Source organism: Lucilia sericata, unplaced genomic scaffold (assembly GCF_015586225.1).
Source record: "Lucilia sericata isolate MDLA Ls3-8-SP2 unplaced genomic scaffold, ASM1558622v1 Contig000201F_arrow, whole genome shotgun sequence".
Classification (NCBI taxonomy): domain Eukaryota; kingdom Metazoa; phylum Arthropoda; class Insecta; order Diptera; family Calliphoridae; genus Lucilia; species Lucilia sericata.
In genome coordinates, this window is record NW_023994229.1 from 209,716 (window position 1) to 225,614 (window position 15,899).

At 29.4% G+C, this 15,899-nt stretch overlaps 1 protein-coding gene across 1 annotated transcript; it reads right to left on the bottom strand.

Annotated features, from left to right (window-relative positions):
• Positions 1–5,961: 5,961 nt before the first annotated feature.
• Positions 5,962–10,399, bottom strand: LOC119601954 (dual specificity protein phosphatase 18). Its single transcript, XM_037953260.1, has 2 exons — positions 10,013–10,399; positions 5,962–6,810 (listed from the first exon to the last, which is right to left on the bottom strand). The coding sequence occupies exons 1-2, from the start codon at positions 10,126–10,128 to the stop codon at positions 6,195–6,197; spliced, it is 732 nt and encodes a 243-aa protein (XP_037809188.1). The 5' UTR covers positions 10,129–10,399; the 3' UTR covers positions 5,962–6,194.
• Between the last annotated feature and the right edge of the window lie 5,500 nt (positions 10,400–15,899).

Below are 15,899 nucleotides of genomic sequence, written 5' to 3' on the forward strand. Positions count from 1 at the left end.
AAAATAGAAAAAAAAAACGAAAAGAAATAAATAATTCAATAGAAAACAAAAACTTAATAAAATTATTATTATGGTTTAAACATAATTCTTGAATGGCTAAAAGGGTGATTCAATGAAAACAAAAACAAAAAAAAGGAAATTTTATTTAACAAAAATTATCATTTACTATAAAATCAACAAGTTGTGGTAATTGTCTGACAGAGTCAATGGCTTAATTTGTCTTTAGCTCAAATTTAATTCAGAATTTTGACTTCTAGGTATTTATTGAGATTGTTTGTTGTGTGTTTTTTTCAGTTGAGTGTGCGTGCAGGTGTGTATTTGTATGTGTGTGTTTGTTATAAAACATGGTCAATGAACTTTTAGCTGTTAAATTTTCTTACCAAAAAAAAGAGCTCACTCAAAAAAAAAACAACATTTAACTATTAAACACTTTTTGTTGGTTTTTTGTTTGTCAAGAGCATAACTATGTGTAAGTGTGTGTGTGTGCATTTAAGCCATAATTTGTTATTTTATTTTTTGGTTTTTTGGGGGGAGAATTCTATATAGTTAGAGGTTGTTGTCGTTTATTTTGGATACCGGCCGGTAAAAGTGAAATTTTTGTATTTGTAGAGGAAAGAGAAGAAGAGTAAGTAAATTATGAGCACACACATAGAATATATACTTTTTCCAAGAGCAGCATGTCATTGAACTTGATAATTCAATTCTAAGCTGTTGTTGTTGTTGGTTTGTAAGTTTGTTTTAATGGTTTCAAACTCCCATTATTCCCTTCACCAAAAACTATTCAAACCAGAGCCACCAACAAACACACTCCAACATAACTAAATTTTACTTTGAATTTTGAGAGATTTTTTTCAAAATTTTGATTACTTTTTTTTGTTAAACGCACTGTTACGTAGTTTCCTCTATTCGGGTGTCAAACACCTTTTGGGTCGTTGACCGTTCGTTGTTAGAAAAAAGATACATTTTGTATAGAAATAGAAATAAAAAAAAACGATCATTTTTTTAAACACAATGAAGAATACAACAAAGTCATTGGCTTAAAATAATAAATTACATTTTAGTGTCTAATCTAAATAAGTGGAATTTTAATGGAGTTCTGTTTGCTTTCAATTCTGATTTGTTGATGATAAATATTGTTACATGTGCGGTTTTTAAATTGGGACTAATTTACATGATTTTTAGGTAAAAATCTTTACATTTGTGTATTTTAATAAAATAAAATTGCATAACATTTGTGTGTGAAAATATATTATTATAGATTTTAATTTTCTTAATATTTTGTGAATTAGAGTGAAAATAAACTTTACTTGTCTGTAATGAAATCCTTCTTTAAGGATTAACTCTTGTTTCACCAAACTTTTTTCCAAAATAAATTGCTTTGATGTCATTACATTTACTACATTTAAGTTTGCAAATCTTCAAAAATGCAAGATCAACTGTGGTTCCATCTGGAAGTTATAAGTTTAGGAAAAATAATTTAAGATGAAAAAATGTAGAAATTTGTATTCTATAAATATCTGTATTTCAAATTATTATCAGGACCAGCATCTTGGCCTAAGTTCCGATTATTTAAAAAAACTTATACGTGCTTGAAATATTGTAAAACCATGTCTCTATTTCAAAACACTTAAGCTATCATAATCATGCATTCATATTCAAAGGAGTCTAGTCTTTAGTCTAGTCTAAAGTTAGTCTAGTCTATAGTCTAGTCTATAGTCTAGTCTATAGTCTAGTCTATAGTCTAGTCTATAGTCTAGTCTATAGTCTAGTCTATAGTCTAGTCTATAGTCTAGTCTATAGTCTAGTCTATAGTCTAGTCTATAGTCTAGTCTATAGTCTAGTCTATAGTCTAGTCTATAGTCTAGTCTATAGTCTAGTCTATAGTCTAGTCTATAGTCTAGTCTATAGTCTAGTCTATAGTCTAGTCTATAGTCTAGTCTATAGTCTAGTCTATAGTCTAGTCTATAGTCTAGTCTATAGTCTAGTCTATAGTCTAGTCTATAGTCTAGTCTATAGTCTAGTCTATAGTCTAGTCTATAGTCTAGTCTATAGTCTAGTCTATAGTCTAGTCTATAGTCTAGTCTATAGTCTAGTCTATAGTCTAGTCTATAGTCTAGTCTATAGTCTAGTCTATAGTCTAGTCTATAGTCTAGTCTATAGTCTAGTCTATAGTCTAGTCTATAGTCTAGTCTATAGTCTAGTCTATAGTCTATAGTCTAGTCTATAGTCTAGTCTATAGTCTAGTCTATAGGTCTAGTCTATAGTCTAGGTCGATAGTCTAGTCTATAGTCTAGGTCTATCGTCTAGTCTATAGTCTAGTCTATAGTCTAGTCTATAGTCTAGTTATAGTCTAGTCTATAGTCTAGTCTATAGTCTGTCTAGTCTAGTCTAGTCTAGTCTTATAGTCTAGTCTATAGTCTAGTCTATAGTCTAGTCTATAGTCTAGTCTATAGTCTAGTCTATAGTCCTAGTCTATAGTCTAGTCTATAGTCTAGTCTATCGTCTAGTCTTATAGTCTCGTCTATAAGTCTAGTCTATAGTCTAGTCTATAGTCTAGTCTATAGTCTAGTTCTATAGGTCTAGTCTATAGTCTAGTCTATAGTCTATAGTCTAGTCTATATTCTAGTCTATAGTTAGTCTATAGTCTAGTCTATAGTCTAGTCTATAGTCTAGTCTATAGTCTAGTCTATAGTCTAGTCTATAGTCTCGTCTATAGTCTAGTCTATAGTCTAGTCTATAGTCTAGTCTATAGTCTAGTCTATAGTCTAGTCTATAGTCTAGTCTATAGTCTAGTCTATAGTCTAGTCTATAGTCTAGTCTATAGTCTATAGTCTAGTCTATAGTCTAGTCTATAGTCTAGTCTATAGTCTAGTCTATAGTCTAGTCTATAGTCTAGTCTATAGTCTAGTCTATAGTCTAGTCTATAGTCTAGTCTATAGTCTAGTCTATAGTCTAGTCTATAGTCTAGTCTATAGTCTAGTCTATAGTCTAGTCTATAGTCTAGTCTATAGTCTAGTCTATAGTCTAGTCTATAGTCTAGTCTATAGTCTAGTCTATAGTCTAGTCTATAGTCTAGTCTATAGTCTAGTCTATAGTCTAGTCTATAGTCTAGTCTATAGTCTAGTCTATAGTCTAGTCTATAGTCTAGTCTATAGTCTAGTCTATAGTCTAGTCTATAATCTAGTCTATAGTCAAGTCTATAGTCTAGTCTATAGTCTAGTCTATAGTCTAGTCTATAGTCTAGTCTATAGTCTAGTCTATAGTCTAGTCTATAGTTTAGTCTATAGTATAGTCTTTAGTCTAGTTTATAGTCTAGTCTATAATCTAGTCTATAATCTAATCCTTAATCTAGTCTATAATCTATTCTATAGTCTAGTTTATAGTCTAGTCTATAGTGTAGTCTCGACATGCATCTTTTCAAAAATTCTAGACTATAGTATAGTCTTTAGTATAGTTTATAGTCTAGTCTATAATCTAGTCTATAATCTAGTCTATAATCTAATCTATAATCTAGTCTATAATCTATTCTATAGTCTAGTTTATAGTCTAGTCTATAGTTTGGTCTCGATATGCATCTTTTCAAAAATTAGATTCATAATAATAAATTTTCATAATGATGAATTTAACCTAAATTATTCACTATCATAAATGCTATGAACTTCGATAAATTATTGAGAATACAATATTCAGCTAAATTGTTTGTTGGGCTAGCTTAAATGAATACCGATCAGTGTATGGCTAACAATTTTATATATGCCCAAAAGTAGGCTTTGTTTTTATCAAATATTTAATGTTTTCAAATGCGGAATATTCGGTCAGCCTTGATCAGTTTGTTTTGTCGAATTAAACTGTTATGTGATTGAAGTTCGAACGTTTTGAACTTTGTTCGTGGAATGGTTTATTATTATTTTATTACAAAATACTGCAGAGACATCAAAATACTTTCTATTTAAGTGAAGAAATTGAATTTTAAATAGGTAATGCAAAAGAAAGTCTTTTGTAAATTCTAAAACGATTCGTTTTTAAAAGTGAATTTCTTCACATACCTGAAATTCTTGTAAGTTTTTTGGATTGATGTTAGATATTTTTGCTGATCATGTTGACGAAAACTATTTAATTTTAAAATAGAATTTAGAACACATAAAAATAGGCAACAGAAAATATGTATATATTTTCTACTAATCATAAATGGCATTGCCAGTTGGAAACACTTAAAATTCAAATTTCTAAAATTTGACGGCTGTAATTTTGTGCTTCTTTCCACACGAATGATTGCATTCATTAAAGAGCGTTTTTAAATCGGTTATAGAAACATTCAAATCAAAAAATTCAACTTTATCGGACCTGCAAATCATTAACAGATTTAATACTTTATAAAGTATATCGGTTTATATATATTTTTAGCCTTTACATAAGATCCTTTCATTAGTTTTTTACATCAAATCAGAAGAAATATGCTTAGTCCACTATGGGGCCTTTTGTGTGCTTTCTAGTGAGAAACGAATCCACTACAATTAGCCTACTGGAGGCACTTAAGTTCCTTTTGGTTTAATAGTAAAGGCCGACAAATTTTAAAAAAGATTGAAATCCTGAGTATTATTTCTGAAGAAGTGAGTTGTGCTGAATCCGATTCGATATATTCGTGATGTTGTTTGAAAAACATCCGTTTGTCATATTCAAGACGTTATAACAGCGGGAATTTCCCTTTATTTATAAATTTACTTATGTAGTCTAAAAGTCCTATATTGGCTTTGAAACAAAAACCCTGTTATATCATCTTCCTTCTTTGAGATATCTTAACATACAGTTTGATCTTTGGTTTACCAATTTGATGGCCTGTGTAATTGACTCAATATCGAGAAGAAGTTCGATATAAAAATTCGCTATATAAGGCTATTAGAAGATAGATTTACTATTTGCTAATGTAGCTTTGAAATCATATTTCATCACATACATACATGAATAACACTTAAAATATATCGGGTCAAAATACATTTAACTATGTCCGTCATTCCGCGAAATAACATATTTCTACTTTAAAGTGAGATCGGCTTGTTCCCTTACCAATGTCGATACAAAATATCTTAATGTTCAGATCATTAGTACAAGTTAGTTCTAAATATGAGTTTTCTTACAGCGAACCAAAATTGTTGTTTCTTATAATAATAACGACGTTTTATCCAGGTTTCACTGTGTATAAAAGAATCTAATACGTATTGTGTTTATGTGTGGTTCAAAATAATAACGACATAAAGAATGCCAAATATTTACCTATATTAGCATTTAATGTGTCAAAGTTCAATACTTCAGTCGATTAGAATTCTAATTCGAATAAAAGTTCGAAATTTTCATCTAATGGTGAAATTGTTTTATCTGGGTTTCACTGTTTTTTTTTTTTTATAAAAAAAAGTATAAAAGAGAATCGAAAACATAAAAAAACAACTTATATTATGTTTATGCGCCGTACCACAAATTAATAAAGACATAAATACATTTTAATAATTAAGAATATTTTTAAAGAATGACAAATATTTATGTCGTTCGGGAAATGACGCAAAAAAAAACATATATCTGGATCAATATTATTTGGAATAAAAAAACACAAAAAAAAAAAGAATTTTCGATTCTAAAATCGAAGTTTGTTCTATAAAGCTTTGTTAAATGTTTATGAATAAGGCAGATAAAATTTAGATTTTACTCTTAAGAGTTAAAGTTTTATTTAATTTTTAATAAAGTTTTAAAAATAACATTAAATTTATAAAAAATTATTATTTTACTTTTTTTTTTATTAATTACTTAAACATCTTAAGAGTGATTGTCTAAAGTTACATCTAGTGAACTCGTGTGACTACTTGTGCTACACACACATTTTTGTTGAAGTTTTCTGTGAAACATTAAAGTTTTGTGAAAAAAAATCTATTTTCGATTTTTTGCTATTTTTTTCTGAAACAAGCACATACATCTAAAAAAATCATTCCATCACTATATGGTCCAGTGATTTTCTCTCCGTCCATCTCTGCTGAATATGAAAATCACGTTGCAAATTAAAAGCTTTCGTTTACTAAAACACACACACAAATAACAGAACAAAGACAAAACGTTGCAATGTTAAGCAGTTGTTTAGTGTGAAAGCTCTTCACATCCCTGTGGTTTGTTGAATTGTTCTATTAGGAACTCTTTTTTTTTAAAGAAAATTATGTTTTAATAGCTTTGTCCTCTTGACGTTTTCTGAAAATAGTGCGTTGTCTTTGATAGAAGTCTTCCATAGCACGATACTCAGCTTCATAAACATCGGGTATCTCTTTTTGCAAACATTCCATAAAAATCATTTTAACCGATTGTAAACCCAAAAGTTGCTCCTCGTAACAGCGCAGCTGTTGTATAAAAGCTGAATTTGGTCTGATTTGAGGACGTATAGATTTGACATGTAAAAAGGCATCTTTAAGATTCATTTGACCATATTTCATTAAATAGGCCAGACATAAGGTGGCCGAACGGCTAACTCCAGCCACACAATGTACCAATGTTTTGCCACCATTACGTCTTATTTCTTCAATCATTTCCGATACCTCATCGAAATGTTTTAATAGATCTGTATGAGTACTATCCGAAACATTTATGCGTAAATATAAAATTTTGCTTGCTGTAGGCAGAGGAGTATCCGGTAATTCTGAGGCCACATTAATAACAAAATTAATGCCAAGTTGTGTTAACATCTGAGGTGTAATAACACTGGCCCCACATAGATAAAGACTGGGCAGCAGCTGTGAAACTCCCAGAAAATTTGGCACTACCGGGTTAATTTGAAAACTGTAAATAAATAAATTGAAAAACATAAATAATTTAGTTATTTTTAGTTTTAATAAGGTGTTAGTAAAAAATATCTCTTAATTACGTTTCAATGTGTCGATATTTATTTTCGTCCAGAAAAACAAATACCAACCTGGCTGACGTCAAATAAACAATTTTATTTTAATCATTCTTATTTGTGTTTTTTGTTTTCAAAATTCTCAATTTTTTTCTTATTTAATGATGAGCAAAGCATCTAAAAGACTAAGAAGCTACCTACACCCCCACAATTTTGTATATTAGGCTATTTTAGAAATTGTTTGTTTTAAAACTTGAATGGAATGAAGCATTCCCGCTTCTTATGCTCTCCCTCTACTATAACCCATACTACTAAATGTGTATTAAGTAATTGTGAGGAATATATTGTTCATAAGAGTATTTGTTATTTGTGTACTACACTTTGTTCCATTCATTTGTTACTTCTGAAAACATTGTTGATATTCAAAAGATTTGGTATTGAAAGGAACAACTGATTTTGTCATTTATTAATCTGTTCCATTAATTTCGTCATAGTTTTTCTTGGGAGTTTTTCATTTTAAATTGTGTTTTCTTAATTTCATGTTAACATTATAATCTATTTATCTCTCCAATGCCTTCTTTCAATTTTTAAACGGGAAATCTCTATATCAGTATTAACATTTTTCTAACCTCTTGAGTATTCTCCGCACAGAATTTGAAATTATTGACTAAGAATATGATTCATGGCTTATAATAGAAATCTAGATTGATAATTCGCAAAGTTTATATATAAAATACGAACCAATATCTTTTATGAAATAGATCCTTTCGAAAAAATCTAATATTGGAAAATAACTTCGCAAAAAAGGTCCCCTTACATGTGGTAAGGACAAATGAGATCCAATTTATCATGATTTTGTCGCGGAATCGACGAATGGCTCTTTATTGGCATAAACTTTAGACCTAACTTCATAAGTATTATTGAAATTGAATCATTCCATGAATCTTCCTTAACTACTCGAGAGAAAACCAATGTTCCTTTAGATATTTTGTCTAACACGATATGCCGACGTATTGGAACCGTATGTGATTTAATTCAGTTTAAATTTGGTTTAAATTCATATCCTTTTCAGTCATTGCTTAGTCTAATTCAGATGCTATATTAGACACCGACTTTTAAATAAACTCTTGGAAATCTATTCAAAATATAGTCTTGATGGTCGGTCTTTAACTTCAAAATTGATCAAGAATCACGTTACATTCCAAAACCGTAAAACCGAACCCAAAGTTTTATCTACGGAAGAGGTTTGTAGGCCTGTATCGGAGAAGCCTGAAACACCACAGAACAAAATAGGTTGATGTAGGTGGAGTACTAGAAGTCACTGAACCGGTAAACTTGAAATTACTTCTACAATTGACCCAAAATTGATTTAAATTTTATATAGATTTTGATCGAATTCTGTAGAACAGTATAGTGAAAGAAGTTCTCTAAATAATTCGGTTTGGTTAGATCGAGTGCAATACAGGTACTTTAATTCAAATTTCTATAAACGAAGAGGTTTCTATATCTCTATACAGAATGAGGAGCCTCCAGGCAGAATACTAGAAGTTAACCGCATAAGCAAAGACAGTAGACTGGAAATTACTTCTGCAATTGACCGAAAATCATCATTTGAATTTAGAATTTGATTGATTTCTGTAGAATAGTATGTGAAAAAAGTTCTCTAGATATTTCGGTTTCGCTACATCGGACTTTTTATACAATGTAAAAACTTTTTATACCCTTCACCTTTGTGAGAAGGGTATATATAAGTTTGTTATTCCGTTTGTAATTTCCGACCCTATAGATAGATAGATAGATAGATAGATAGATAGATAGATAGATAGATAGATAGATAGATAGATAGATAGATAGATAGATAGATAGATAGATAGATAGATAGATAGATATATAGCGGAGTCGATTAAGCCATGTCCGTCTGTTGAAATCAATTTTATGAAGAGCCCAGATATCTTTGGGATCCATGTCTTTGAATATTGAACTTTTACTTGTTTAATATTTTGTTTTGAGTTATTTTAGTTTTAAAAGTTTATTCAACAGTTCGGATAGATCAACTGTTCAGGTTCAATTACGCTCTAAGCTATAAGTCGTAAATCGAGTATACGAATACTAAATCGTTAAAAAAGATTGCTTATGGAATTTTGAAGAATAAACTAGTTTTCTTATTCTAGTTAAAATTGAGAAACCCTGGCTTAGAGTACTCAGTACTCTCCAGAATATGGTAGGTCATAAATAGTGTTAATATTTCTTGTACTTCCGGCTACAAGTAGAACGAGTGAGTAACAATTTATTTCATACTATTCTATATTCTACTATTAGTGACGTCTTTTTGTGTAGACTTTTTTTTCCATTTATATACTAAGAGAGCGCAAACAAATTCGTTTTGGCGGAACAAATAAAATTATTTTAATATTGTTTATCTCAAACAAAACCACTAGAAAAGAAGTGGGATTATAAAAAAAAATCCACAAAATTATAAAAAATACGTCATTAGTTTGTTGGTTGATTGTATGGAAATGAAAATAGTTTTGAATTAAAATTCACTCATAATTTTCAAATAAAAATAAACACCAACAAGAAACTTGTAAAAAAGAACTGAATCTAAATGAATATTTATAAAAATAGTCAGGAATTTGTTTTTGGCAGGTATATTTGTTTTTGTAGTTATTAGACATGTCGCCAGTTGGATGTTGGAGGAGTAGAATGGAATGTGTGTCTTTTCAGTTTTTCTTTTGTTGGCAACCAACAAAAATTTTCATTTTACTAATTTTTTTTTTGCTTTTTCAACGTATTTGTTTATGGCGTTGATGGAGGGTTGTTTACCAAAGACACAAACAAAAAAATACCAAATAAAATGAAAAAAAAAAGACACAAAATAGTTGAAAAGAAAAAAACAGCAAATTTTTCACACAACGAGGAGGAAAATTCGCACATACAACATAAATGCTGACTAATAGAAAATTGTTGGATATTGAAGAAGAAAAAAATTCATTTTGGTATTTGGCCAACTATACATAGTTTTTTTAATGTTTTTCTATTTTCCTTGACAAATTAAACTTTCACTTATTGGCAGAAATATTAATGTTTAACTATTGAAATTGTTTAAATAATTTATTGATTTATAATTTATTAATTGTTGCATACCTTTGTGGTTTGTTTTCATCTAATTTTGTATTAATTCCTTCCACTTGTTGTTTGCAGCCTTCAAATATTTCATTGGAGGAATTTAAAATTGATTCTCTTTGTTCCAAAACTTGCATTTTTTTAAATATTTATTTAGTTTTTTTATTTGTTACAATTAATTTAATTATTTATTCAATGTTTTATTTGTTTTGTTTTTGTTATCGTTTAAAATGTTTTATTTCAAATGTTTTTTTTTTTTTTTGCTATTATTCAAATTTAATAGGTCTTTTCTACTCTGCGTTAAAAAACTGACTGTTCATCATCGTTAGGTTTTAAAACAAACGTAAATTTTCGTTTTTCAATATATATTTTTTTGGTTCTTTTGTTATTATTGCTGTTGTTTGGTGTTTGTGTTCGAACTGTACATCACACACATACCGAATCGAATGAATGAACAACACCTCTGTTGGTCGAAGGGGGGGGGGGGGGGGTTGTTGGTGAATATTTCGTTGGCTTTTAGTCTGTGGGTGAAGAAGTGAAATAGAAGTGGTGAATTGTTGGCAGCATGTCATACATGTTGACAACAACAATGTATAATTGATTCGTTAAGGAATTCAGGTAAACATGCAGATGTAATAAGAGTTTTGCTGTGCCAAAAATCACAAGTCAAAGTGGCTGTATTGTACAGTAAAGTCTTGAATATTGGAAGCTCAAATAATAATGAATAGTTACTTAAAAATACAGAACATTTTGTTTAAAACAGCTAACGGCAGAGAACTCCTTTTGATCCTTCTTACTCTCCTGCTCTCACATGTACTTTAGCCTACATGTTCATAAAAGAGACCATATCAATCAGAGAGCTTTTGTATAACTCTTTGCCGTTAGCTGTTTTAAAATTGTAATGCCTTAGTTCAATCCCGTCAGACCAGTATAATCGTGTTTAAACTGTTTTATAAAAATAAAAGGAAATTAAAATAATTAAAAAAATGTGATTTCATTTATCATATTTGCTTTTTTCAGAACCACCCACTAATTTGTTAAACAGGTGATGTGTTATGAGACAAATAATTAAAATTTTACTGTAAATACACTGCCAAACAATTGTTCATTATTTTGTTTGTTTGTCAGATGATTTAATTCTTATATTTCAAATCTATTTTAAATAAACAGAAAAGAGTTCATAGTATCAAAAAATAAAATTATAAATAGCGGATGTTAACATTCTTATTTTGTTATTCACATTACTTTGTTTTAAATTCTTATAAGGAATGTTTAAGCTAATTTTTAAATCTTTTTCTAAGATCTATAGTTCCTAAACCGACTTTTGTAGTAACACTCGGAAAATATATATATTTCGTTTTTATTTAACACTGAGCACTCATATAAACACTTTTTTAATACTTCTTTCCTCATGCTCTCGGACTTTATTATCTAAATTGGTCTCTTTAGGACTACATCATGTATACGTGCTTGATTTTTGTAAAAATTCAGTCAGTCATTGGAGTTGAAGCCATTATTGTTCTTTTTATGATTGCAGCAACTTCTGCAACTCATCTAAACTAGAAGACAAAAGCGCACAACCAAAAATTCTACAAGATCCGATTTAGACCATCATTAGTCAATACAAATAAACATGCAATTTTCCTATTAAATCTATAGCTTCTAAACATTAAATGGGTTTTCCTTTCCTGTAAAATTATATAATTTTTATACCCACCATTAAAAAAGATAGCAGTGTTTTTGTCATTCTGTTTGTAACATATCGTAATAATTGTCTAAAACCCTTAAAAGTATATATATATTCTGGATCATCATTAGATTCTAAGACGATCTAGCCATGTCCGTCCGTCTGTTGAAAACACTATAAGTTCCGGTTGAAAAACGCTATAGGGTTTATTGTTATTTGGTACAATGGCCGAGGGGCCATACAACTGGCCCCTCGGAATAAATATTAAACAATCAGAAAATTACTTTAAATCTCATAGCTGGCTTAAAAATGCATGCAAGAATATCGATGAAAATCTAGAAAAACAAAGACTATCAGTCCATTATTAACCTTATCCCCCATATAAGGTCTTTATCAGAAAATTATACCAAAGAAATTTGAAATAAACGAGTTTTATTTTAACCGAACTCTCTACAAAGTACTATGAGGATCGGCTCCTACGACCCATATAAGGTCCCCCTTTCTAAAATTGCTTTAATGCTGGCTTTAAAATGTCGGTATAATGATAAAATTCGCCACCAAAAAAAGGTTGTTATAAACCGAAACTTATATATTGAATTTTATGAGGATCGGTCCATAGTTGACCCTGCCCTCCATATAAACTCTTACAGAAAATCCGTTTATAGTTAATAAATTATTCCAATAGTTTAACATTATAATAGAATAATGATAGAATACGAAAAAATGTACCTACACCCCAGAAATTTGAAATTAAAAAAATATATATTTTCTTATAAAGCCTAAATAATAAGGTCCAAAATAAGTCGATTCACTGAAAAAAAACAATTTTGAATCAATATATATCGCCCAGTATAAGACCCGAAATAATATCTATTGATCTCAAGAACAAAACTTTAAGAAGCAAAAATATTTGTCCATCTGCTATGCAAAGTCTAGTAAAAATGGGATATTTTTTAAAATAAGGGATAATGATAATCTGGATGTCACAGAATTCAATTCCTATCGAAAGTAAAGAAACCAAATACTTCAGAATAAGTAAAACGACAATTTTTTCGGAATGAAATCATTTGCAATTTTTTAAAAGAAATATCGTAATTATTGCTTTTCATAGTTTTAGTCAAGTTATTTACTTAAAATAATTTCACTTCCGATCGGTATGGAAGCAATTTTTTGAATCAAAATATATGAAAATCATTCGTCATTCCCTTGTTACTAGAAGACTCAGAGGAAAAATATATACAATTTCCCTAAAATGTTGGTCCTTAAACAATGGGATCTAGAAAACTATAAAAAATATATTAAGTCCTCAGGAAATCTTCCGATTATGTCGTTCTTGTTTACAATATTAAATTGCTAAATTAACGATCCCAGGAAAAACTTTACTTACCCGGTAAGCAGGCAAGTAATATTGGAGCAATGTGGAAGTACTTTGGGCTGAATAACTAATTATTTTTGTTCGACGAGGTTCAAAAAAGAACTGGTTACAAATGTGCTTACCCGGGCTTAAACCTGGCTCTACAGTTATTTTTTGTGTTTATTAGTCTTTCCGCTTACTCAGTGCTCCATTAACAACCAAGCAAAAACTAAGTAATGGCTTTCAATTGTAATTACTTACCTAACAATATATGTTTCAATGACCACCACTTATTGTCTGGATTACATAGAAGTAGTCTAATAAGGTCTTACTAATAATGCTTTATATAAATACTTTCCAATTCATTAGTCATCTTTCCAATGAAGATATAGAAGTTGTGTACGTTTTTTCATGCGATTTACAATGACTACTTTTTCTAATTACTTTTAATCGTTTGTGGTAAGTACTTGCCTCCAATGACATCACCGTGTTAAAATAATGACTTAAATTGCTATTGCGTAAGTAAATTTTAGCATTTTAACTCCTTACATCCCTGCAAAAACTAGGTAATGGCTTTCAATTGTAATTACTTTCCTAACAACATACTTTTCAATGACTACTATATACCGTCTGGATTACATATAAGTAGTCTAATAAGGTCTTACTAATAATGTGTTATATAAATACTTTCTAATTCATTATTCATCTTGCCAATGAAGATATAGAAGCTGTGTACCTTTTTTCATGCGATTTACAATGACTACTTTTTCTAATTACTTGTAATCGTTTGTGGTAAGTACTTGCCTCCAATGACATCACCTTGTTAAAATAATGACATAAAATGCTATTGTGTAAGTAAATTTTAGCATTTTAACTCCTTTACCATGTAAAGTTTTTACTGGCAAGTTATTTTATAGTACTTTTTTGAATAGTTTTAACATAAAAGCATAAATCCACGTTTTTTAAAAAAATACTGATATCTCCCAGCAAAAATTTTCATTACCTAGTAATCTAGAAAGTAATATTGGAATCACGTGGAAACTAATTACTTTTGGGGTGAATAACTAATTATTTTTGTTCGACGAGGTTCAAATAATATGTACCTACCTTAAACAAATTAATAAATGGTTACTAATTTGATTACAAAAACTTTGCGAAATAACTAGTTACAAATAAACCTACAAATATGTTATGTGATAGCTAGTTATTTTGGGCCGACTTTGTATGTAGAAAACAAAAAATAAAAAAATTCCTCGGCCGAGATTTGAACCCAGGCATTCTGTTGTTTTCTATGTTTCTCACTCCAGCCTCTTACTCGATGCTCCATTAACATGTTGCTTTTTATAATTTTGAGAACGGCTTTTTACAAAAATATATAAATGAATGTCATTTTGAAAAAAATAAACAGTATCCAGCAGGGCTCGAACCACGAACCACCTGTTTGTTAAATGAACGACCTAGACAATTGAGCCATAACAAATCCAAATTGTTTTGTTCTTTACCAGTAATAACCTATTCAGCTAAATGAAATAGTGTGGATGATAATGAACACTCATTACCAAGTAATGTATGAAATAACTACTGGCTATTACCAAAAATTTCAGATTTTTTGCTGGGCTATGACTATGATTCGAAACAACAAACTTTGGATAGATGCTTTAGACTGATCCTCTAGATAATGTTATTGATAACGACTACTTATTACCAGGTAATATATTAAATAACTACATTATCTAGATTACTCATTACCAAAATTTGAAGATTTTTTGCTGAGGATATTGTGCAAAAAATTTTTGACACAATTTTTGAAATTGCATTTCCGCATAAACATGAGTGGCCTTATTGTTTTTATTTGTGCAGGTGTGACTAAAGTAATTTTAATTGTTTTTAAAGAAATAATTTTGACAGTTTTCTTTTGCTAGCAGACAAAAAGTAATTTCGACAAAATTCTATCGATGATTGATTTCTAAAATATTTGCTAGTAGCAAAAGAAGATTAAATAAAACTGAACAGATTTCAAGGTTAACAACTAAAGAATAACAGGAATAATTAATTAAATCGATTTTAACTTATTTAGTAAAAATACACTATAACTAAGGTATATTGGTAGCCTGTCGTGAGGCCACAATAGGTTCATGAGGCCTAAGGTTCGATTGCAATGACTGGAAAGAAGAATACAAACTTTCAATATAATTCTTAAAATTTTTAATTATTGAACAATTCTATAATCCCTCCCAAAAAACATGAAATAAAAAATACATTCAAATCTATATACAAAACATTCACTAATTTCCCCACTCAATCTGCCAGTCAATATTCTTTTGTGTAGTATTGTTGTGAATTGGCCAGAAATAAAGATATTAAAAGAAAAAACGCAAAAATTTAAAAAAAGAAAGAACATTCTGTAAATAATGTTTAAAAATATGTTTATACACCTTAAGAATCTTAAGAATTTGACTATTAATTTCAATTAAAATTATTCTTGGCTTTTTGCCAAAATTATAGAAATTCCAATATTGTGTTTACAATAAACTGAGAGGGAGCAGCAGCAAAGCAATGCTTTTCATTTCATTTCAATTTTTCTTGTTGCTGTTGCTGCTGTGAAAATTGCTGCTGACGTTTTCTTTGCTGTTGTTTTTATTTTTGGTTGTTGTTATTATTATTTTAGTGTTTTTTGTTATTTTTGTAAATTCTCATATGTTTTCACATTCATAAAAATTCCTTTGATGAAAACTATAATATAATTCAATGAACAAAATCAAGATTCGCCAAAATAGTTGAAAAATATTTTAGCCAGAAAAAATTTTGGTTGGTAGTTTGTTGTGGGTTTTAAGAAAATACTTGTTAAAATAAAACAATGTTTATTT

Bases quoted from the DNA above. Each gene is read 5' to 3' on its own strand.
- LOC119601954 (XM_037953260.1), bottom strand. From the start codon at position 10,128: ATGCAAGTTTTGGAACAAAGAGAATCAATTTTAAATTCCTCCAATGAA. The intron at 6,811-10,012 runs GTATGCAACAAT...ATTTATTTACAG, and splicing joins GATGAAAACAAACCACAAAG to TTTTCAAATTAACCCGGTAG.